The 25,018-nt window shown below is 36.8% G+C and overlaps 1 protein-coding gene across 13 annotated transcripts; it reads left to right on the forward strand.

Annotated features, from left to right (window-relative positions):
- Positions 1–1,582: 1,582 nt before the first annotated feature.
- Positions 1,583–24,696, forward strand: cracdlb (cracd like b). Of its 13 annotated transcripts, none has more exons than XR_012408210.1 (12): positions 1,583–1,662; positions 7,954–8,072; positions 12,153–12,210; positions 13,037–13,193; positions 13,718–13,847; positions 13,941–14,102; positions 16,641–16,709; positions 18,806–19,030; positions 19,272–20,500; positions 21,035–21,767; positions 23,639–23,750; positions 23,830–24,696. XR_012408210.1 is itself a non-coding variant. In XM_073954587.1 (12 exons), the coding sequence occupies exons 6-12, from the start codon at positions 13,983–13,985 to the stop codon at positions 23,982–23,984; spliced, it is 2,121 nt and encodes a 706-aa protein (XP_073810688.1). In that variant the 5' UTR covers positions 1,583–1,662; positions 7,954–8,072; positions 12,153–12,210; positions 12,846–13,193; positions 13,718–13,847; positions 13,941–13,982; the 3' UTR covers positions 23,985–24,696. The 13 variants fall into 13 exon arrangements, 12 of the variants coding, with proteins under 12 accessions (XP_073810688.1, XP_073810698.1, XP_073810709.1 ...); XM_073954587.1 differs by having other exon boundaries at positions 12,846–13,193; positions 19,272–20,406; positions 21,463–21,767; XM_073954597.1 differs by having other exon boundaries at positions 12,846–13,193; positions 19,272–20,406; positions 21,463–21,767; positions 23,860–24,696.
- The last annotated feature ends 322 nt before the right edge of the window (positions 24,697–25,018 follow it).

Genomic DNA, 25,018 nt, shown 5'->3' on the forward strand with positions numbered 1-25,018 from the left:
AAATCCAGCTTAAACCAGCCTAGGATGGTTGGCTGGTTTTAGCTGGTCGAGCTGGAAAGCGACCAGCTAAAACCATCTAAAACCAGCTGGACCATCCTGGCTTAAGCTGTAGCTGGTTTTGGCTGGGCTCTCAGCCTGGCTAGGCTGGTCAAGCTGGTTTTAGCTGGTCATTTCCCTGCCTGTCCAACTAAAACCAGGCTGGAAATGGCTGGAAACCAGCCTGGAAGTGGCCAAAACCCCTCTAAAACCAGGCTGGTCGACCAGCTAAAACCAGCCAACCATCCTAGGCTGGTTTAAGCTGGATTTTTCAGCACGGAACAACTCTCCGTACACACTATACTGCTGAAAACGCACATCAGATGACCACACACACACACTCTGGCATGCAGTGCACCAATGAGAGCTGTGCACATCGGACTGCTCATCAAAGATTTACCGCTGGATCTAATCTCACTATATTTGTTAAACGTGATATTTAATTAATCTTGACTCTGTCTAACGGCATATTCCCCGACTTTGGTCTTTTGAATCTATTACTTGTTCTCAGGTAACGTGTTTCGCGCTGAGCGCAAAGATAAGTGAATATCTTAATTAATGTAACTGCGGACACTGATTCTGCACATTTGACTGATTGCTTGCCTTTATTTCCAATAATGTATAAACTCATTGTACGTTATAGGTCAGGGAATAATTCTGGCAAACAGTTTCCCAATCACGGTTTGCAATCAGCAAAGCAGAACGGAAATTTGTATGAAGTGTTTCCAAGTGCTGGGTTGCAGCTGGAAGGGCATCCACTGTGTAAAACATATGCTGGAATAGTTTTTGGTTCATTCTACTATGGCGACCCTTGATAAGGGACTAAGCTGAAGGAAAATGAATGAATGTATGACACAAGTGGTCTGTTCTTGTGAATAGAAATTATCACTGTTCTGTGAATGAGTTATATACCCATATGAAAAAATACCAGTAATTTATAGTATAGGCCTGGTATTTTATATAGTCATTTATAGTAAATACTGTTTTTGAACTATACTAGAGTGAGGTACTTGAATCATCAATCCATTGAAGTAAATATATAGCTATTGGTAACACAACAGCTATAATAACTAAAACAAATAACCCAATACTGTAGTTTTTTTTTTTTTTACAACTATAGGGTATATTTTACTACAATTAAGTGTACTACTATAGTATAGTATGTTGTAGCATTCATTAGCAAATAGTTGTAAATGCTATAGTATGCACAGTATACTGTAGCACACTTCAATAACACTAGTTACCGTTTAAAATGACTGTAGTATATTTTCATGTGGGTATACTTATTATAGCATACATCTTCTTTTCAAGCTCATATTGATTCCGTTTTGTTTTATACTAGTCTATTTTAGTAACATTAATGATTTTCTTCGTGTCTAAAATCCACCCAGACAGTTGAAAAACACAAATAAAGGACACGCAAGAAAAAGCTAACATTAGCACTGCATGGCTCATTAATTAGTGGAACAGCACCTGCACGCCTCAGCAGCGCTCCGCCGGTGTCGTCACCACGTGGGTGTGTTCAATCACGTGCCCTCTCTTCACTAGTTTCGTCGAGCCTCCTGAGCTGCAGGACTATTTTTGATAGTCGAGACGCAGGTGCATCTTCATCTTTATTCTGCACAGGTAAGACAAGATTTATATGATTATTATGATCATATTTCTGTTCATATTCACTCTCTAGCTATAGATTAGAACAATTTGGTGTTGTTTCAAAACGCCCATCTATCTATCTATCTATCTATCTATCTATCTATCTATCTATCTATCTATCTATCTATCTATCTATCTATCTATCTATCTATCTATCTATCTATCTATCTATCTATCTATCTATCTATCTATCTATCTATCTATCTATCTATCTATATATCTGTCTGTCTGTCTGTCTGTCTGTCTGTCTGTCTGTCTGTCTGTCTATACATTGCTTTTTTGCTCTATCTATCTATCTATCTATCTATCTGTCTGTCTGTCTGTCTGTCTGTCTGTCTGTCTGTCTGTCTGTCTGTCTGTCTGTCTGTCTGTCCATTGTTTTTTTCTATCTATCTATCTATCTATCTATCTATCTATCTATCTATCTATCTATCTATCTATCTGTCTGTCTGTCTGTCTGTCTGTCTGTCTGTCTGTCTGTCTGTCTGTCTGTCTGTCTGTCTGTCTGTCTGTCTGGCTGTCTGGCTGTCTGTCTGTCTATACATTGCTTTTTTGCTCTATCTATCTATCTATCTATCTATCTATCTATCTATCTATCTATCTATCTATCTATCTGTCTGTCTGTCTGTCTGTCTGTCTGTCTGTCTGTCTGTCTGTCTGTCTGTCTGTCTGTCTGTCTGTCTGTCTGTCTGTCTGTCTGTCTGTCTGTCTGACTGTCTGTCTGTCTGTCTGTCTGTCTATACATTGCTTTTTTGCTCTATCTATCTATCTATCTATCTATCTATCTATCTATCTATCTATCTATCTATCTATCTATCTATCTGTCTGTCTGTCTGTCTGTCTGTCTGTCTGTCTGTCTGTCTGTCTGTCTGTCTGTCTGTCTGTCTGTCTGTCTGTCCATTGTTTTTTTCTATCTATCTATCTATCTATCTATCTATCTATCTATCTATCTATCTATCTATCTATCTATCTATCTATCTATCTATCTATCTATCTATCTGTCTATCTGTCTGTCTGTCTGTCTGTCCATTGTTTTTTTCTTTCTATCTATCTATCTATCTATCTATCTATCTATCTATCTATCTATCTATCTATCTATCTATCTATCTATCTATCTATCTATCTATCTATCTATCTATCTATCTGTCTATCTGTCTGTCTGTCTGTCTGTCTGTCCATTGTTTTTTTCTTTCTATCTATCTATCTATCTATCTATCTATCTATCTATCTATCTATCTATCTATCTATCTATCTATCTATCTATCTATCTATCTATCTATATATCTATCTATCTATCTATCTATCTATCTATCTATCTATCTATCTATCTATCTATCTATCTATCTATCACACATTGTTTTGTTCATTTGTTCTGAAGGAGTAACGCTGCATAAGGCTCGCTGTATGTTGTCTGTTTTGATGTCATGCAATAGTTAGTGTGCTCACTTAAGCATGTGTGCATTAGATCATTGAATGACACACAAATGCTCTACCTAGTTGGTGAATTAAAGTGCATTTTAAAGGGATAGTTCACCCAAAAATGACATTTCTGTCATCATTCACTCACCAACCACTTATTTCAAAAGTTTTGACTTTATTTCTTCTGTAGAACACACAATATACATACATTTATATTTTGAAGGATGTTGAAAACTGGTAGCAATTGGCTTACATATTACCTTTCTTCTACTGCTAATTTAACAAATGTAAGTGAATTGAACTAAAAACGGTAAAGTTTTTGCTTAGAAATGTCAAGAATTTAGTTGTTTCAGCTCATTTTAATCAGTAGTTTGAACATATTTTTTGAGCGTGTTATTGTTAATATAGTGTTATAACTTACTATAGACCACATCACATCAGTATCCTGGCATATTCATTTACTTTATCATGTTTTTGTCCATAATTTCCTCCGCAGTGTTGTTTTTCAAGGGATGATCGTGTTGTGCTTGATCTTGTATTAAACAGGTGTGTGATGTTTGCTATGAAAGGACGTCTGTGTGGAAGCTCATGCACACTAAACTGATTGTAATCCAAAGGTCAGTTTGGATTAAGATGAAAGCTGTGTTTAGGAGGGGTCGAGTATCTTCAAAACAGTTAATGTTCAAGCAGATTAGTCACTCTCTCTGTTAAGTTAATGTTTGCAGAGCGAGCACCGCGCTTTCCCGAAAAGGAAATAGATTAATGCTATATAGGTAAACGTGCGTGAATAAATCTTTTATTATTTCTTTAGTGTATTGGGTCTAGTCTCACATACTCGCTACTTCTATACTTTAAAATCTCATATATATGTTATATTTACATTTTTATAACATGATTTGTCGACATGATTCTTTACATAAACATACTTAAGGTTTTTAGATGTTAGTATCGATATGTTAGCTATAAGGATATCTAATGTGCTCCAAACACCCAAAGTTTGCAGTTTGTCACTAACATAAGTATTCACAGCCTTTGCCGTGAAGCTTTAAATTGAGCTCAGGGACATTCTGTTTCCACTGATCATCCTTGAGATGTTTCAGCAGCTAAATTGGAGTTCACCTGTGGTACATTTAGTTGATTGGACATGATTTGAAAAGGTATACACCTGTCTATATAAGGTCCCAGGGTTGACAGTGCATGTCAAAGTACAAACCAAGCATGAAGACAAAGGAATTGTCTGTAGACCTTCGAGACAGGATTTTCTTGAGGCACAAGGCTGGGGAGGTTACATAAATATTTCTGCTGTTCTGAAAGTTCCAATGAGCACAGTGGCCTCCATCATCCGTAAGTGGAAGATGTTTGAAACCACCAGGACTCTTCCTAGAGCTGATCGGCCATCTAAGCTGAGTCATCGGGGGAGAAGGGCCTTAGTCAGGGAGGTAATTAATAACCACATGGTCACTCTGTCTGAGCTCTAGTGTTCTTCTGTGGAGAGAGGAGAACCTTACAGAAGAACAACCATCTGTGCAGCAATCCACCAATCAGGCCTGTATGGTAGAGTGGCCAGATGGAACTTGCTCTCCGGCTGAAATTTGCCAAAAGGCATCTGAAGGACTCTAAGACCATAAGAAACAAAACTCTCTGGTTTGATGAGACTAAGATTGAACTCTGTGGAGTGAATGCCAGACGTTACGTTTGAAGAAAACCAGGCTCCGCTCATCACCAGTCTAATACCATCCCTATAAGCAATGTTGTTGGCAGCATCATGCTGTGGGGATGTTTTTCAGGAGTAGGAACTGGAAGACTAGTCAGGATAGAGGGAAAAATGAATGCAGCAATGTACAAAGACATCCTGAATGAAAACCTGCTTCAGAGTGTTCTTGCCCTCAGACTGGGGCGACGGTTCACCTTCCAGTAGGACAATGACCCAAAGCACACTGCCAAAATATTAATGGAGTGGCTTAACAACAACTCTGTGAATGTCCTTGGGTGGCCCAGCCAGAGCCCAGACCTAAATCTTATTAAATATCTCTAGAGAGATCTGAAAATAGCTGTACACCATCGCTTCCCATCCAACCTGAAAGAGCTTGAGAGGTACTGCAATGAGGAATGGGCAAAAATTCCCAAAGACAGGTGTGCCAAGCTTGTGGCATCATATTCAAAAAGACTTGAGGCTGTAAATTATGCCAAAGGTGCATCAACAAAGTATTGGGCAAATGCTGTGAATACTTCTGTACATGTGATTTATCAGGTTTTTTTATTTTTAATAAATTTGCAACAATTTCAATAAAACTCCTTTTCACATTGTCATGATGGGGTATTGTGTGCAGAATTTTGAGGAAATAAACTAATTGAATCCATTTCGGAATAAGGCAGTAACATAAAAAAATGTGGCAAAAGTTAAATGCTATTAATACTTTCCGGACGGAATGTATGTAATAATATCTATACAGGATGTATTATTAAGTACATTTCATAGCTGACCCGAAAAGGCACAACAGAAGCTTTTCTAGTGATTTTAGTGAATGAAGACGGATGGCCTTGAATGTGCAGACAGAGTAGAGTGCGTTTCACCTGAGTAATACAGTACTTGAATTGATGCATTCATTGCTGAAGAAAGGGGAAGGTCGAATCTGAGAGAAAGAAGCCAGACAGAGAAAGAGATACCATTTCTGGAGCAGTCTCAGGGTGTTAAGTTACATTGGGTCAAAACCATTGCCATCTACATATGGTGGCCTGCTTCATTAGATTCTCATAAACGATGCATTAAGTGTCATTATAGAAACAGGCTGGAAGCTCCATTAAATCTTGTTGACATTTATAAGAAGTGCAGGTTGTTGATCTGGAGCTTATTTTTGGAAAGGTCTTCTGGGAAACTTCTCCGGCGTTAACGTAAGCTAACCTGTGAGAGACAAACAAGATGAAATGATGTCACACGGTGTTTTCTTGAAGCAATCTTAAATAAGTTCTCTTTTCAGTGGCCATTAATTGAAAATAATAAGATCAGCCTTAATAACATTTCCTACAAGAAATAATTACTTTAAAATTGTGATTTTTTAAAGATATGTATATAATTTTTGTCGTGTGGTATATTGCAACATAATGTATTGCCATAAACAATATTAATGTCATTTATGCCACTCATTATATATTGCTAAAATGACAGTTATTGGCATTGGAATAGTAAAATGAGGAAATATTAATTTGTACAACTTAATTAATTAGAAATATTTATAATATATCTGTTGCATTTATATATATATAGTAACCTCTTATTCGTCATAATGTCACAGCAATGAGCCATCAGTGTTTATGAAATCTTTGCAATGCAAATGAGCTTTAAATGGAGTAAAACAGATTGCAAAAGTCAGAGGTTTAAGGTGCCCATTTTTGTCCCCAAGAGGCATTTGTTGCTTGGTAAAAAGCCATGACCTAGTTTCAGTCAAACCTATTCAAATTCAAAACCACTACTAGTGCTCTTTACAATTGCTCATTCCAGAAAATGAACTGGATATTTATTTATTTATTTATTTATTTATTTATTTATTTATTCATTAATTTCATTCATTCATTCATTCATTCATTTTTTATTCATTTATTTACTTATTCATTCATTTGTTTGTTTATTTATTTACTTATTCATTTGTTTGTTCATTTGTTTATTTATTTATTTACTTATTCATTTGTTGGTTCATTTATTTATTTACTTATTCATTCATTCATTCATTCATTTATTCATTCATTCATTCATTCATTCATTCACTCATTCATTCATTCACTTATTTATTTATTTATTTATTTACTAACTTATTCATGTTCGTTCATTCATTCATTCAATTGTTTATTTATTTGTTTGTTTATTTGTCTATTTATTTATTTATTTTTTACTTTTTCATTCATTTATTCATTCATTCATTCCTTCACTTATTCATTCGTTTGTTCATTTATTCATTTATTTATTAACTTAGATTCAGTTCTGCAGATTTGTATTTATTTTACACTCAAATAATAAATCCAGTAGTTTCTTTAATGTTATTAAGAGTAAGAGAAAAGCACCGGCAAGCTGTAATTATTACCCCTTACAGAGGAAAAGATGTTTTAGGGCTTGTATTACAGATCGCTGAGTTCGGAGGGACTTTCCTTCAGTTCATTATAATGTAAAAAGTTGACCAGGAAGGTATATTCAGAAGAAAACAGGTTAACTTAAAGGGATAGCTCACCCCAAAATTAAAATGTACTCACTATTTAATCATCATCGAGTCTTTTTTATTCTGTTGCACACTAAAGACAATATTTTGAAGGCAGCTGGAAACCTGTAACCATTTACTTCTAAACATACTATGGAAGTCAATGGTTACAGGTTTCCAGCTGTCTTCGAAGTGTATTTTTATGTCTATAATTTTCAGTTTTCTGTGAACTATCCCTTGTAGTTCACTTTAAAAAGGACATTTACTTATTATTTACAGAAATTCAGTTATCATTTAATTTCTATGTTAAGCTACTTAGACACAATTTACATTGCAAAAGCACCATAGAAATAAAGATGAATTGAATTGAATCATCAAAACTGTCAATTATTTTTCAATAAGAAGCAAAAGAGTACACTGACAATGTACTGAGATAGATCTCATCAAACCCCAAAGCTTACAATGACAGAATCCCAAGCAGTTTACAACAGATCTAATTTACTGCCCTCACATCCTGTTCCTATGAAACTGTTCCTGCTCTCTCTCTCTCTCTCTCTCTCTCTGTCACACACACACACACACATAGTCTTTTCTGTCTCTCTTTCTCTCTCCGTGTGTTTCTGCCATGCTCTAATCCCTCTTAAACTTCATTTTGCAGATGTCAGAGATCTAACACTATCGAGGACTTGAGACCACCAGCAAAACAAAAAAACAAAAAAAAAAACATAGGAAGCTCTCAGACGAGGGAGATCGTTCTGCATCAACTTAAAGCTGCTGGTGAGTTTAGAAGAAGTTTCGATTGAATGCTTTCATTCATTTTCATTTTGCATTGTAAGGATATTAATTTAAAACAATTAATAATCTTGCTTAGAGGAAGCATATTTAAAATAACAGAAGAAGTCCAAGTACAGAGCCTTGAGGCACTATGTACACCAAAGCCTCATTCATCTGTTCAAAATTACTGTAAAAACACTAACAATTAAATATTATTTCATTTAAAAGTAACTGTCCTATGTTTTATATATTTTAATTTCAAACCTTGCATCCATATTGTTCTCTTAATATGCAAAACACATTTATATTTACACGTCCTGAGGGAAGATGACTTCCAAAACCGACTCTTGATGTTTTCGCCATCCTCTACTATTACATATAATATTGATTTTTGATCTTTTGGTTAAACAAGTGTCTTTTGTTTGGCACTGTGTTGATGCTAATCATGAGCAGTAGCGTCTAGCTCTAGCTCTTTTGTCAGCCTGTGCATGTGGCATTATGACTCTGTATTAGCCAGCAAGGACAACAGGACTTCTGGGCATTCTGTCATTAGATTGTTTGGTTAAGGACTGAGGACTGAGCAGCAGGTGTGTGTGCATATGCTAACACTCATGTCATGCGTGGCTATGTACAGCACATAAAACGTTGTGGGTTGCTTAGTTTTATAAATATTGATTGGGCCACTTTATTAGGTACACCTGTCCTACTGCTCATTAACACACAATTCTAATCAGCCAATGGCTGGTAGCAACTCAAGAAATGGTCAAGACGATCTACTGCAGCTCAAACCGAGCATCAGAATGGGGAAAAAAGGTGATTGAAGTGACTTTGAAGGTGGCATGGTTGTTGGTGTCAGACAGGCTGGTTTGAGTATTTCAGAAACTGCTGATCTACAGGTATTTTTATGCAGAACTATCTCTAGGGTTTACAGAAAAGGAGAAAATATCCAGTGACTGGCAGTTCTGTAGGTGCAAATGGCTTGTTGATCAGAGGAGAATGGCCAGACTGGTTTGAGCTGCTAGAAATGCAACAGTAATTCAAATAACCACTTGTTACAACCGAGGTCTGCAGAAGAGCATCTCTGGACGCACAACACGTCCAACCTTGAGGCGGATGTGCTACAGCAGCAGAAGACCACACCGGGTGCCACTCCTGTCAGCTAAGAACAGGAAACTGAGGCTACAATTCACAGAGGCTCACAAAAATTGGACTATCGAAGATTGGAAAAACATTGCCTGATATGTGAGTCTCGATTTCTGCAGTGAGATTCAGATGTTAGGGTTAGAATTTGGCATCAGCAACATGAAAGCATGGATCCATCCAGCCTTGTATCAGCGGTTCATTTCATGATATGTTTATAGACCTTATGAGGACACGGACACATAAAGTTACACCCATGACAACTGATAAACTGATGTTTAATTTTATTGGTGTTTTTATCATTATTTAGTGTTGATGTAAAACTAAATTGTTGCACATCAACTACAATACTGTATCTAATCTATAGACAAATTACTGTACGTATAGTGAGATAATCCAACAGTAAATGTCGGTCTTCTGTTACAGAAAGACTCCAAGGAGTGAATATGAGAAATTAGGTCTTGTATTTGTGTGTGTGCTCCTTGTATTCCTTACATCTCTACCAAATGTCCCCACAAGTATTGCAATACTAGGGACACCCTGATAAGAAAACGGCTCATAGATCACACAGAACGAGGTATTTTGAGAATGTTGCAGTAGAGGGAAAGAAAATATAGTGCAAAAAGCAATATGTCTTGTTAATTCATAATATTGTGTTGACTATGTTAAATGTCCCTCACTTATTCATTTATTTATGTAATTTTTTATTTTATTTATTTATTTATTTTTTGGGGGGGTGGGGGTCCAATTTATTTTATTATTATTATTTTTCTTCTTCTTTGTGTGTTGTCCTGTTGATACATTGTAAAACCGTTTAAAATAAAATAATAATAATAATAATAAAAAAGCATTATGTCTATGGGAAGTTCCCATACAGATAGCTGTACAAGTGTGTGTGTGGGTGTTTGTGGGTAATGAATTCTAAAAGTTCAGACGAGGGCTTGGTTTCCCAGGTTTCCCAAAATCACGTCACCCCCTGTGCACCACCATGGCAACCGCAGTTCAGGCCAAAGTGAACTACTCTTTGTTTCTCCTTAGAAGTCACTTTGTATTGCAAGAAGCCACTGATTAGATCACAACAAAGCCAATAAAAGAGACAGAGCTGTTTGCGCAGTCTGCGGTTTGAAAGAAAATGCTGTGCCTTGTCATGTTCACCAAAGTAAAAACTCTTTTCAATGACTGTATACGTCATAGGCCTTATACAATAATGCGGCAATGTGACGTACTGGAGCTGCACACCTACACTAGTAATACCAAACTATTTACAGTTACAGTATATGGCCTGAAGCTATTTTTATATCCGTTCATGGGTCACAAACAGAAAGTGGTTCACTGGATGACTTATTAAAAGGTTGTATTTAATCAAAGAGCAGGCCCAAAATACCGAATGAAGGTCGCTGGTTCAAGTCCCGGCAGGGCCAGTTGGCCTTTCTGTGTGGAGTTTGCATGTTCTCCCCGTGTTCGTGTGGTTTCCACTGGGTGCTCCGGTTTCCCCCACAAGTCCAAAGACATGCACTATATGTGAATTGGGTAGACTAAATTGTCCATAGTGTATGTCTGTAAATGAGAGTGTGCCTTTTGGATGTTTCCCAGTGATTGGTTGCAGCTGGAAGAGCATCCACTAAGCATGTCAGAGGTAAGATGATGAAGAATTTAAAGAATCTTAGTGAACTCTGGGAGTCCTGCAAGAACGCTTTCTTTGTCATTCCTTATGACTTTATTAATAAGTGATTTGAGTCACTGCAGAGATGCATGGATGCAGTCCTCCAAGCTCATGGGAGTCATGCACAATATTCATTCTTGTTCCAAGAATGTTGATTCATTCATTCTTGTTTTATTCTGATGACACTGTTTTATAAACAATTTAGTGAATCTGTTTTTATCTTTTTGCATTGTAGCTTGGTACGGTAATCTGAGTGTGTCAAGTAAGAACAGGCTGAGTAGCCTGGTGAAGGTGGCAGACAGATCATCGGTTTTAACCAAACTGGTCCAATGGTAATCTACCATAATTATGTTCTAAAGAGAGCTCAGGGTATCCTATGCACCCCGGATCACCCATTGTACTCTGTTTTTCAGCTGTTGCCATCAGGACGTCGTTTTAGGATTCCTATTTGCAGGACAAATAGAACCAGAAATTCTTTTATAATAATGGCCATTAGGTCATTTAAATGAGTCCTGGGGGAGGGAGATGCACCTACATAATGATGTACGGATGTTGTGTGGTAATATTTTATTAATGTGTACATGGAACTTCGCCTGTGTTATGGCACCTTGCTGCAATGTTAGTTTCCCTAAACGGGATAATTAATTTGAGTCTGAGTCTGTCTGAGTCTTTACTGGACACTATTTGTGTTAAGTGACAAGGCTTTAGTCTTAGCAAAGTCAGACTTTACTGATTTAGTTAAATGATTGAATGTCAAGGCATGATCATATTTTATTTTGGCAAAATAAGCATAATCTAGAGGCCTTTACCTTTCATATAAGCCACTTCTGATACCAATTGATCAACTAGAAGTCAAGTAATTATTTGCTGTTCCTAAAACTTGGATAGGTGACAAAACTTTTGTCAGGTTGTCTATATATCGCAGCAAAACAAAATATCGCAATGTTAGATTTTTCAAATATCGTGCAGCCCTAATCAATACCCATATTTTGACAATTAATTTAAACGCAAGCTACTTTAAAACATACTGTATACTGGAATACTCAGCTCCTTCCTTAAAAGGCATCGCAGAGGATCAAAACAAATGCTTTGAATGGGGTTTACCACCTTTGAACGCAGGAAATGATGTACTAAAGTGCAAAAAGAGTGTATCAGTAACTCTGATCAGCTGACTTCTAAACACAAGACACGCAGCAGAAGCTCCTCCATGATGTCTGGTGTTTAAGTTTGTAATTTCTATATTTAATGTCTATTTTTTTTTTATTTATTTTGATCTGCAGGATTAAAACATGGAATCAATCCCTGTCGACATGGACAAGAATGCAGAGGAACTCACAGGTTTGTAAACACTGTTGTTTCTGATTTATTCACTAGAAATTTGACCATTGACCAATATTAAGCAAAGTGTCTAAAATTCGCTTTGCTTGCAGGTTAATAACTAAAAAAAGCCACTTTATAGGAATATTTCACCCTAAATTGATAATTTAGTCATTCATTTTTCAAAACCGGTTTGAGTTTCTGTTGAGCTAAAAGGAGATATTTTGAAGAATGCTGTAAACCTGTAACCATTGACTTCAGTTGTATTTGCTTTTCCAAGTTACAAGTTATTAGCTTACTTCAAGATATCTTTTCCTTTGTGTGTTCAACAGAATAAAGAAACTCTAGAAGCACTTGCGGAAGAGTAAATAATCAATGACTTTTAGTTTTGGGGTGAACTGTGTATCTCTTTAAGATAAAATCGAACAAATGACTAATAAGAAGAGTCACAATTATTTATTCATTTTCCTCTGGCTTAGCCTCTTATTTATCAGGGGTCGACACAGAGAAATGAACCGCCAACTATTCCAACATATGTTTTACTCAGCGGATGCCCTTTCAGCTGCAACCCAGTACTGGGAAACACCCATACACTCTCACATTCACACACACAGTCATACACTACGGCCAATTTAGCTTATCCAATTCACCTACAGCGCATGCCTCTGGACTATTGGGGAAACTCCACACAGAAATGCCAGCAGGGACTCAAACCAGCGACCTTCTTGCTGTGAGGTGACAGTGCTAACCACTGAGCCACAGTCAAATACTGAGATAGAATTCTAAAATTAAAAAAATAGGTTGAATCAAATCAAAAAAGCTTTTGAAATTTCTGCTCGTTCACCAGGAAGGAAGAAGTCTCGTTTTAAGCAGCTGAAGACTCGTCTCTTTGGGAAGCTGAAGAAGAAGGAAAGCGAAGGGCTAATCAAGCAGAGTCAGTCCGCTAGTGACATCAACGCTCCAGACAGCAGAAGAGGAGGAGACGACTCTGAAGATGAGTTCACGTAAGTGTCAGTGTGTCACTCAATAAACATCTATTAGCAGATCTACATCCTTTATTCAGAACTGTGTACAGTTAAAGTCTGAATTCTTTAATTATTAGCCTTCCTGAATTATTAGCCCCCTGTAAATTTTTCCCCAAATGCTGTTTAACAGAGAAGATTTTTTCAACACATTTCTAAACATAATTGTTTTAATAACTCATTTCTAATAATTGATTTATTTTATCTTTGCCATGATGACTAGGTCGAAAAAATATAGCTTAAAGAGACTAATAATATTGACCTTAAAATGTTTTATTAAAAAATGTAAAACTAATTTTATTCTCGCTGAAATAAAACAAATAAGACTTTTTTCAGAGAAAAAAATATTATCAGATATACTGTGAAAATTTTCTTGCTCTGTTAAACATCATTTGGAAAATATTTGAAAAAGAAAAAAAATGAACAGGAGGGTGATTAATTGTGACTGTATGTAATATATTTGAATAGCAAATAGATTAATACAACTCACTGAATCTGATCTGCAGGTATCCACAGGGTCTGAGCCCCAGAGCGCTGTCTCATGATAGCATCTTCTTCACGGATCAAACCCAGAGCACAGAACCCACACGAGTGCTTTCACAAGAGAACGTTCACGGCAAAATTAAAGCCTTACAAGTAAGTAAATGTTCTTTGTCAGCGTATTTTTTGGATCTACTCTTTAAGCAAAGTGTGCATCAGATACAAGCTGTTTATATTTCGTTTTGGCAGCTAAAACTACAACAGCAGAACTTACATCTGGGTCCTCCTCCAATGCTGATTCCTGGAAAGCGCACAGAGGACTCGGGAGCCACTTCAGAGGATGATGGTTTACCTTGCAGCCCACCGGAAACCTACTTGTATGAGCGAGTGATGCATGGAGGCATTTACAAGGTTGCAGACTTTAACTTTGACCATTTGATTTGATTTGAGTTTAAACAAATAAATCATACACTTAAACAATTCTTTAAGCAAAATACATTTCATCATGGTCAAAATGGAGCGAAATGAAGCATAAACCTATTATTTTCCCCACCCCATTTCCAAACACATGCTTTTTCTGAAATGTAGCCCTATATACATTTCTGGAGATTGCGAATTATGTACCCAGAAGTAAGTATGGCTACATTTTATCTTTAAAACAAACGCTACAGGGTGGTATGATGCCATTCCTTTTTCGCGCTAGCAGCTTTCCGCTTACCACCGTATGGACGGCTTTCCCGCTGTTACCAGTTTGTCTAGTAGCTCGGTATGTGAAGTACGGACTGTACATGAGAGGAGAGGAGTTGACCATAACAACGGCAGGGCTTAATTTGTGTCGGAACAAGGATATGGATCCGGCACCTCTGAAATCTGATCCGGCACCTCATTTTACCGATCCCCCTCTAGACACCTCGCCTCACTTTTCACTTTCTTCCACGACACCCACCCCACCCCCCTCCCTTTTCACTTTCATCCCTTTCAGTAAGCGCAGCACCGCTTCAATAATATTCCTTCCCAAAAATACATAGCCTAATCTTGGTGAGTAAAGGATTTTCAAATTTTAACTAAATATTAATTTGATCAAAAATGCATAATGTAGTCAGAGTATACAGGCTAATGCTGGCATTATTCTTTCAATATTCAGCTCCGTCGCCTTAAGACCAGATTGTGAAGAGAAGTGGTGAAACAAATCCCACAGAACCTTTTTCTCAATTTCATTATTGCCAAATACCCATCATAATTTAGAATTTATTTTTATTTAATTTGTTTGGAAAGACTTATTTTTATTGGTGTTGGCCAATTTAAAATGTTAACATTTTAACATTTATTATTAAAATGTTACAGAGGACTTATTTTATTTCTTTGTTCCAACTTCCAAGTGGCCTATAGCTAGGGCCAGACAGAATCTGCTATTCTGCGCAAAATATTGTTGAAAATCTGCAGATTTATGCCGAATAGTTTTGGGGGTATCATAACTAAAAACTTTATATATGAAAAAAATACCTTTTTAACTTTTATTTAATGTTTACAACGCAAATTCAATTACATCCACTTTATTTAGTAAACAAAGCAAGTCTCTCATATAATATATCTAGTAAAATATTACTTTACCAACTGTATTGCAAATAAATCATATGAATATTTTCATATTAGTCAATAATATTACTGAAATTGATAAAAAAAAAACTGAATTGATATAAATATACACACATTTACACAAGTAAATAAACAAATAATGATGGGCTAAAAATCTGCGGAATTCTGCACGCACAGATTCAGTGTGGGCCTACCTATAGCCTACGTTTGTTATGAATAAATTATGTTAAAACACATATAAACGACTCATTTATGAGAAAAGATAGCATAGAGCTGTGTGCAAAAGAGCTTCGTCGGGCTGCAAACAGGTTTAGGCTTTTAAAAACTGGTCAATCAAAATGTACTTGTCGGCCTCGGGCCCAATTCTGTTACGAAAACTGATTTGATTCCGTTCCGAAATCTTTTATGACCCGATTATACCTCTAGCTCCTAGGACGTATTTGGTACTCTTAAGAAATGTATATTGGGGTATGTTTAAAGAATGAGCCTGTGTTGCCATTTCCAAACACATCATTTGTCTATTACTTTAACTTATTTCTTCTTTTACTTATCTGTTCTTTTTAAATGAGACATATTTTACCCTTTTGGCATCTTTACATATTATATGGTTAATTCACAATACAGTACCTTTCCTTTATATCATAGACCCAAAACATATGTGGTACTGCAAACAGCAATTAACTGAAATTACATCATACCTTTCTCACTTTGTTCATGTTTGTTTTTAAAATCACCTCTTGGGGGTGTACCATAAATGAATAGTTACAGGGAAAGTTCACTCAAAATTGAGCATTTTACTGTACATTTACTGTAATTTGACTCATTCTGAAGCGCTTCCAAACATTTATGAGTTTCTTTCTTCTGCTGAACACAAAAGGAGATATTTTGAGGAAAGCCAGAAACCTGTAACCATTGACTTCCACTGTATTTGTTTTTCCTTTGCTAGTCAATGGTTACAGGTTCTTCAAAGTCTTTTCTTTTGTGTTCGACAGAACAAAGAAACTCATTAATGTTTGAAATAAGTAAAGGATGAGTAAATGATGACAGAATTAAAATTGAAAAATCATCATTTACTCATACTTGTCACAAACCTGTCTGAGTTTCTTACTCCTGTTGAACACAAAGTAAGATATCCTGAAGAATGTCGGAAAAAGCAGCCATTGATGTTCGTAGTATTTGTTTTCCATACTATGAAAGTCAATGGTTACAGGTTTCCAACATTCTTCAAATATCTTTTTTTGTGTCAAACAGAATAAACAACATCATAAAGGTTTAGTACCAGTAAGAACATTTTCGTTTTGAGTGAGCTATCCCTTTAAAGTGAATGGCAGTCTAATGGGATTTTTCTTACAGTATCCCGAACCTCGGAAACATCTGAGCTCTTTGAGTTTAGCAGGAACAGGAAGTGAAGAAGAAGAACAGGTAATAATTATGCCTATTCATACACCTCATCATATTTGTAAAAAAATATGTCATATTTGTAAAAATATATACAGTTAAAGTAAAAATTATTAGCCCCCTCTGAATTATTAGCCCCCCTGATTAATAACTCATTTCTAATAACTGATTTATTTTATCTTTGCCATGATGACAGTAAATAATATATTACTACATATTTTTCAAGCCACTTCAATACAGCTTAAAGTGACTTTTAAAGGCTTAACTAGGTTAATTAAGTTAACTAGGCAAGTTAGGGTAGTTAGGCAAGTTATTGTATAACGATGGTTTGTTCTGTAGACTTTTGACCTGAAAATGGGTTTAAAAAATTTTGAACTGCTTTTATTCTAGCCAAAATAAAACAAATAAGTTCTTTTAGAATAGACTTGGACCTATTGGCGTGTGTGCGCTGTTGCATGCATGATTTGTGTATTTATAACAACCTCAGAGGATATTGGGGGAGGCGTGTCATTGGCATTGTTCTTTTGGGGGTCGTGGGTTGAAAACTTTGGGATTCCCTGATTTAAACTTTTGATGTGATTTATTTCTGCAATTCAAAGCAGAATTTTCAACATCATTGCTTCTGAAATCATTAGTTTGGTGATTTGCTGTTCTATTATGATCAATTATTATTGGTAGTCAGTCATTAGGTAATTAATAATTCTTATAATGAGCGATGTTGTAAACATTTTGTTCTCCTGCTTCATAGAAGTGTGGATAAATTTACATATTTATGAAAAGAAAGTTCAAAATAACTGCATTTATTAAATCATTAATTTATTCATCAAAGACACATGAAATTGTTCAATAGTGAAAGCAGACATTTATATTGTAAATATACACATACAAAACTTTAAACCAGAAGTTTACATACACTCTAAAAAAAGTAACATAACCATTTTTTTTAAAGATGTCTGATAATAAAATCATACTAAATGTTTACTATTTTAGGTTCGTTAGGATTACCTAAATGATTTACATTTTCTAAATGCCAGAATAATGAGAGAGTTTTTTATTATTATTTTTATTAATTTCTAGACAGTCATAAGTTTACACACATTTCCTTGGTATTTTTTAGCTTTGCTTTTAAACTGTATAACTTTGATCAAATGTTTTGGGTATCCTTCCACAAGCTTCTCACAATAGTTTGCAGGAATTTTGGCCCATTCCTCCTGACAGAATTGGTGTAACTGCGTCAGACTGGTTGGCTGTCTTGCTCGGACAAGCTTCAACTCTGCCCACAAATTTTCTATAGGATTGAGATCAGGGCTTTGTGATGGCCACTCCAAAAAATCATTCTGTTGTCATTAAAGCTCATTTTAACTAATTTGGCAGTATGCTTAGGGTCATGGTCTGTTTGGAAGACCCATTTGTGGCCAAGTTTTAATTTCCTGGCTGATGTCTTGAGATGTTGCTTCAGTATTTCTACATAATGTTCTTTCTTCATGATGCCATCTATGCTGTGAAGTGGACCAGTCCCTCCTGCAGCACAACAGCCCCACATCATGATGCTGCCGCCCCCATACTTCACAGTTGGGATGGTGTTCCTTGGCTTGTAAACTTTCCCCTTTGTCCTCCAATTGTAACACTGGTCATTATTGCCAAACAGTTCAATCTTAGTTCCATCAGACCACAGGACATGTCTCCAAAAATTACTCTTTTTCCCAGTGTAATTAAACAAATTACAATATTATTATTTTTTTACAATATAAATGTTTTTACTTTCCCTCTTGAACAATTGTATGTGTCCTAGATTAATAAAATATGATGCAGCACTGATAATAACAATCTCCATAAAAATCTATCTTCAATTTTTTTTTTTTTTTTTAGAAAATTAAGCTTTAAATAACAAAAATAAATTACATTTTAAAACAAATTCAGTAATACTACTTTAAATTGCAATAATATTTCACATTTGTACAGTTTTTTACTGTATTTTTAATTAAATAACAGCAGCATTAAGAGCAGAATAGAATAGAAGTGAGCAAAAAAGGCTTCTTTCAAAATCATTTAAAAAAAATCTTCCCATACGTTTGGCTGGCAGTTTTCATCTTATTAACTATAATCTTAATTTGATCCAGGGTGATCTTTTCCAGTCCTCATCCAGGCCACTCTCCCCAGTCTTCAAGCCATCCTCTCAGTCAATCATCTGCTCTAGCTCATCATTGGCCACGCCCACTGTAGGTGTTGACTTCAGTAGTCCTGCATCTTACACAGCCACACTGGATAACTCCGCTGCCCACCATCGCATGTCCGTCAAACCGAGAAACCAGCGCGCCAGTACAAGAGGAAACAGAGGGCCTGCGGTAAGAGCACGAGGCTAAAAAAAGCACATTTATAATGCAATTTGCTCAATAATTTCTGTGTTATCTAAAAAAGCACATTGTATCATAAATAGCAGCGCTACTGAACAATATATCTATATGCTACTACCCAACACTGCTATAGGGACTATGTGAAATCAACATGGTGCTGGGGTTACAAATGTGAGTACAAAAAGATCACTGATTACAGCATAATAACCTCATTTTGATCTCTCTTTCTTAGGTATCCATTTCTCCCAGGAAACGTTCAGAAAGCATCAGTGATTTGGACAGCATACTGTCTGAGAAAGATGATGATGATGATGATGAGGTTGATGATGAAATTATGACATCCACAGAGACAGTGCATCATCTTTCACATTCCCCTCCGACTGTGGAGATAAAAGTAGAAACCACTATTCCAGAAGCTCCAGAAACACCAGTGCAGATCCAGGAGGAGGACGAGGAGAAGCTCAGCACACCTCATTTAACACCTCTGAGTGCTGAAATCCTAAAATCACAAGAGTCTCTCGAACCTGAAGGAAAACTCACCATGAATCCTCTTTATTTGCAGCCAATGCCCTTCGGCTCAGGTCCACCGTCACCTTCAGGTCTTCCAGAAGTGCATTTAATAGAAGCAGAGTCATTCATTCAGAAAGACGGCATGCATGATATACAGATTGTTGCAAAGGAAAGCATGAAAGAGGAACCATCAACTAGGTTTCATCCAGTGCCTTTACCTCGAGCCAAAAAGCCAAAAGTGGAGATAAAGAGCCCTCCATCTCCGAAAGCATCCACAGAATCAGTATCGCTACAGTTTTTGCTAGCATCTGCTAAAAATCGCTCCAAAACAAACAACGATGCAACACTGAATGAAGGAGATCTTAAAATGAAGATGCAAACTATTAACTCCAACCTAGAGGTGCTTAAAGATGAAGAAAAAGAGACAAAACCAGTGGAGAATCTTCTCTATCGTATGCAGAAATCGATAGAGAAGATCGAAGATACAAAGAGCATTCGTAGAGAAGCTCCTGCACCTCCTGTCATGTCTAAACTAGCACCAGGAACTAATGGTAAGAAGGTCGATTCGCCTACAGAAAACGTGGACAGTGAAAAGCAAGAGGAACCCGAGGAGCGGAGGAGTGCTTTCGGGGTGCATCTCCGCACAACCTCTCTGTCGCTGAAATATCGCTCGGAGGTGTCCAGGATGAAGGACGAAACCAAACGCTACAGTTTAGAGTCTAGTACAGTGCTGGCGGACTCAGAAGAGCATGCTGGGAAAGCTGAGGTGTTCAGGGGTGCAAGTGACAGCAGTTTTAGGAGTAAAGCCAAGAAACAGGATCCACAGAGTCTGGAGACTCCGCTCGTTGCACAAGACTGTAAGTATGAACTTCTTTCTGATAAATGGTGTTTAAAATATTTGACATTTGGCTCAGTGGTTAGCACTGTCGCCTCACAGCAAGATGGTCGCTGGTTCGTGTCCCAGCTGGGCCAGTTGGCATATCTTAGTGGAGTTTGCATGTTCTCCCAGTGTTGACATTCATTAATTTCCTTCAGCTTAGTTGCTTGTTTATCAGGGGTCGCCACAGCGGAATTAACTACCAAGTATTCTAGCATATGTATGCCTTCCAGTCGCAACCCAGTAATGGGAAACACCCATACACTCAGGACCGGAGCAAGCTGAACTGGCGCTCTAGGCAAACAATGATCACGCAGCCCTCAACCCTAAAGTGAAAACAGGAATGCCACGAAGTTAAATTTTGCGGTGTCGTGGACGAAAGTGAGGACTGGGTCAGGGGGTTTGGGGTCGCGGATGCCGCCTTTACTATTCTAGGTCACCTCTATGGACGTGCTGGCCCTGCATACACTCTCAAGTTTGCACACTCATACACTATGGCCAATTTAGCCTATCCAATTCACCTATAGCATTTGTGTTTGGACCACACCTGGAGGAAGCTTACACAAACACATGGGAGAACATGCAAACTCCACACAGAAATGGCCCAGCTGGGACTCAAACCAGTGACCTTCTTGCTGTGAGGCGACAGTACTCACCATTGACATTGAGCCACCGTGCCACCCCTAGTTGGTGTGTTGGGTGTTGGTGCGGTGGATGGCGGAGGGGTGTCGTGGATGAAAGTAAGCGGGGCGGGGGTGTCGTGGACGAAAATGAAGAGGATTGGGGGCAGTCGCAGAACAAATTGAAAGTGAACAGCGGACGAGGAAGGAGGGCGGTTGAGGAGGGCGATCGGTAAATTGAGGTGTCTGTAAAATATGGCATGTTCCAGCACAAATTAAGCCCTGGTTACTGGTTGTCATCATTCTTCAAATAATCTTCTTAGTGTTCAACAGAAACTCATTAAGCAAGTAAACAGTGGACAATTCAAATTTGTGGCTGAACTTTCCCTTTAATAAACTTGAGTTTTGTCTTACAGACGGAAGATCGTCCATCCAAAATACAACCGGGACATGTAAAGAGGCCGAGCCAGATTGGATGAGTCTTGCCAGGGAGAAAACCAGAGCGTACCAGCCATTAATGAGCAGATTCTCTACAAACCAGTCATCGGTTCAACCTTCACCTCCCGCACAGGCTACCAAACCAGCCTTACAGCCTAAAACACAGACATTGACCACCACTGTGCTTCATCCACTGAAAACACAGCCAATCCAGAGCAGCAGCCAACAGAGCGCACACAAACCTGCTGTTAAACCAACACCCGCGGGACCAAAAGACAAGCCGGTAAACAGAAGAATGCAAAACACATTGAGCTAACATACAGTTGAAGTCAGAATTATTAGTCCCACTGTATATTTTATCCCCAAATTTCTGTTTAACAAGGAGCAGATATTTTTAACGCATTTGTAAACATAATAGATTTAATAACTCATTTCTAATAACTGATTTATTTTATCTTTACCATAATGACAGAACATAATATTTTACTAGATATTTTTTAAGATGCTAGTATTCAGATTAAAGTGACATTTAAAGGCTTAACTAGGATAAACTAGGCAAGTTAGAGTAATTAGGCACTGTCATGATCACCAATGATCTAATGCTTGAAGATCACTGGAGAACTACAGATCTGTCACTTAACCGGACTACAAATAACATCATGCACCTCATGCACACCAGTTCCTTATTCCCTCTGATTACACACACACTTGTTGCGTCCTAATTTGCATACTCATACTATGCCCTAAAAGTATGTCCTTTTGAGTGTATAACAGAAGAGTATGCAAGCTTTAGGACGTAATACTTCCTCATTAACAGATCATTATGTTGCTTAGTAATGAGCCCTGTCAATCCTGACACATCCTCCACAGTTCTGTCATATTTAATTTCCTAACAGCAGCAGGATAATCTGCCATTCATGAGACTTTCATGCAGAGAAATCTCCTCAGGTCTATTAATAATTCTGCATTCAGATGTTAATGTCCAAACATTAGCATACAGCATCCAATTGTTTTTTTATATTTTATTTTTCAAATAATAGAATTATTATATTTTTTATTATTTCCAAATTACGCTTCTCAAATCTGGTCAAATTGTTTTCATACCACATAAATTTTTCTAATGTCAATATTTTTTCTATATTGTGCAAAAATACATTCAATTGTGTGTAAACTGCAAATTATGACATTCTAAAGGTATGGGGGTGAGAGATATTTTTAAAGAAAATCATATTTTTATTCAGTAAAGGTGCATTTAATTCAATAATAAAGCAACTTTTCAATCTTTAAATTGACAGATTTTATAGCTTAATATATCTTAATATATATTTGAGGAAATTATTATTATTTTTTTCAGGAATTTTTAATAATTTAAACATTTAATCTGAAATAGAATTGTCATTTTTTAACAATATAAATGTCTCTGTTGAAGAAAATTTATTCAACTTTAAGAAATGTGTGAATATAATAATTGTAAAATGCAGTAAACTTTAAAATTTTAATTTAAATATTCATATTTTTTCAGATTATTAATGCTTTTACTTTATTTTCCTAAATCAAATCAATTGAAACATTAAAAAGCGATGACTGTATATGCCATCATTTTATATATTACATAAATAATAACAACAATAAAAAAATAAAAATATTTAATATACAGGATGTACACTGAAAGAAATAATCCTTAGACAACAAAATGTACAGATGCATAATAACAAATATAATAAAATATAATAATAAATCATTCATTCATTTTCTTTTCGCCTTAGTACCTTTATTAATCTAGGGTCACCACAGCGGAATGAACCACCAAATTATCCAGCATGTTTTATGCAGCGGATGTCCTTCCAGCTGCAACCCATCACTGGGAAACACCCATACACTCTCATTCACACATATACACTACGGATAATTTACCTTTCCCAATTCAACTAAAGCTAGTGTTTGAGCTGTGGGGAGCACCCGGAGGAAACCCACACCAACACAGGGAGAACATCCAAACTCCATACAGAAATACCCACTGGTACAGCTAAGACTCGAACCAGCGACCTTCTTGCTGTGAGGCAACAGTGCTAACCACTGAGCCACCGTGCTGCACTAAACAACATCTAAGCTTTGATCCAAAAATATACATTAAAAGGAAATGTATTCTGTTAGCAGGACAACAGTAGGAACAATACCACCGAAGATGACACGACAAAGAGAACAGCGACTATTAGTAAGATGGATTTCAATGCAAGACCTGTTCCACCTAACAGCAACACCGAAGGTAAACACCGCTTTAACTGTTATGTGTTAATGTTAGTGGTGTTGATATTAATGTGTGTGCATGTATTTTCCTACAATAGCTCTTACCATCACATCTGATCCTCCTCCAGCAACGTCATCATCGTCATCATCATCACCTTCATCTCCAGCAGATGCCGTTGGAGCTCAGCCGTCCTGGATGGAGCTCGCCAAGAGAAAGTCTTTAGCGTGGAGCGACAAAAAAACTCTAGAATGAAGAAGAGATAAACAGTTGGAGACTGATGAAGTTGTGCAATACTAATGTTACAGGGAATGAATGAAGGAATGTGTGTGTGAACATGACTGAGTGTGTGTGTGATTGAGTTACACAGTTTATCACTAATAGAGTTTTTTAATTCTTATTTTTGTGTGTTTGTACAATGTTACTTTACACAAATGTGTGTAATGTGTGAGCCTGGACCATAAAACTAGTCTCATGTCACACTGGTAAATTACTAAAATACACACGAATACTAGTGTGGGTCAAAATAATCGATTTTTATCACAACAAAAATCTAATTTGATACTGTTTCATGAAGATAACTCTAGAATGTACATTTTTCCTACTGTAAACATATCAAAGCTCATGTATTGTCTCAAATCTTTTCATTTGGACAACTTTAAAGGTAATTTTCTCAGTATTTCGATTTTTTGGGATCTCTCAGATTTCAGATTTTCTTATAGGAATATCTCAGTCAAATATACAACACTGGAAAGATTATTTATTCATCTTGTCATGTATAAATCTGGTTTTGTGGTCTAGGTGGTCACATGTACCCTAATAATGATAATAATAATAATAAACTACTGATATATGACTTAGATATATGAAAGAAGAACACATTTAGATTGTCAGCAATTTTGCACAGTAGTATTCTGTTACAAAACAGCTGGTTCTTGATACAGTAATAATAAACTAATAAATGGTTTCAGATGGACCATTTTATTGGGTTATATGACAGTTGTTAAAGTGACAATTTAAAAAATGCAATATCACACACATTATGTTGTAACACATGCATCATATTAATAATATCACACATAAAACGATCATGGCGGTTCATTCCGCTTGCTGTGGTGACCCCTGATTAGTAGGACTAAGCCAGGGGTGTCCAACTCGGTCCTGAAGGGCCAGGTGTCCTGCAAAGTTTAGTTCCAACCCCAATCAGACACACCTGGGCTAGCTAATCAAGCTCTTACTAGGCTTTCCAGAGACATCCTTGCAGGTGTGTTGAGGCACCTTAGAGCTAA

Source organism: Danio rerio, chromosome 1 (genome assembly GCF_049306965.1).
Source record: "Danio rerio strain Tuebingen ecotype United States chromosome 1, GRCz12tu, whole genome shotgun sequence".
NCBI classification, from domain to species: domain Eukaryota; kingdom Metazoa; phylum Chordata; class Actinopteri; order Cypriniformes; family Danionidae; genus Danio; species Danio rerio.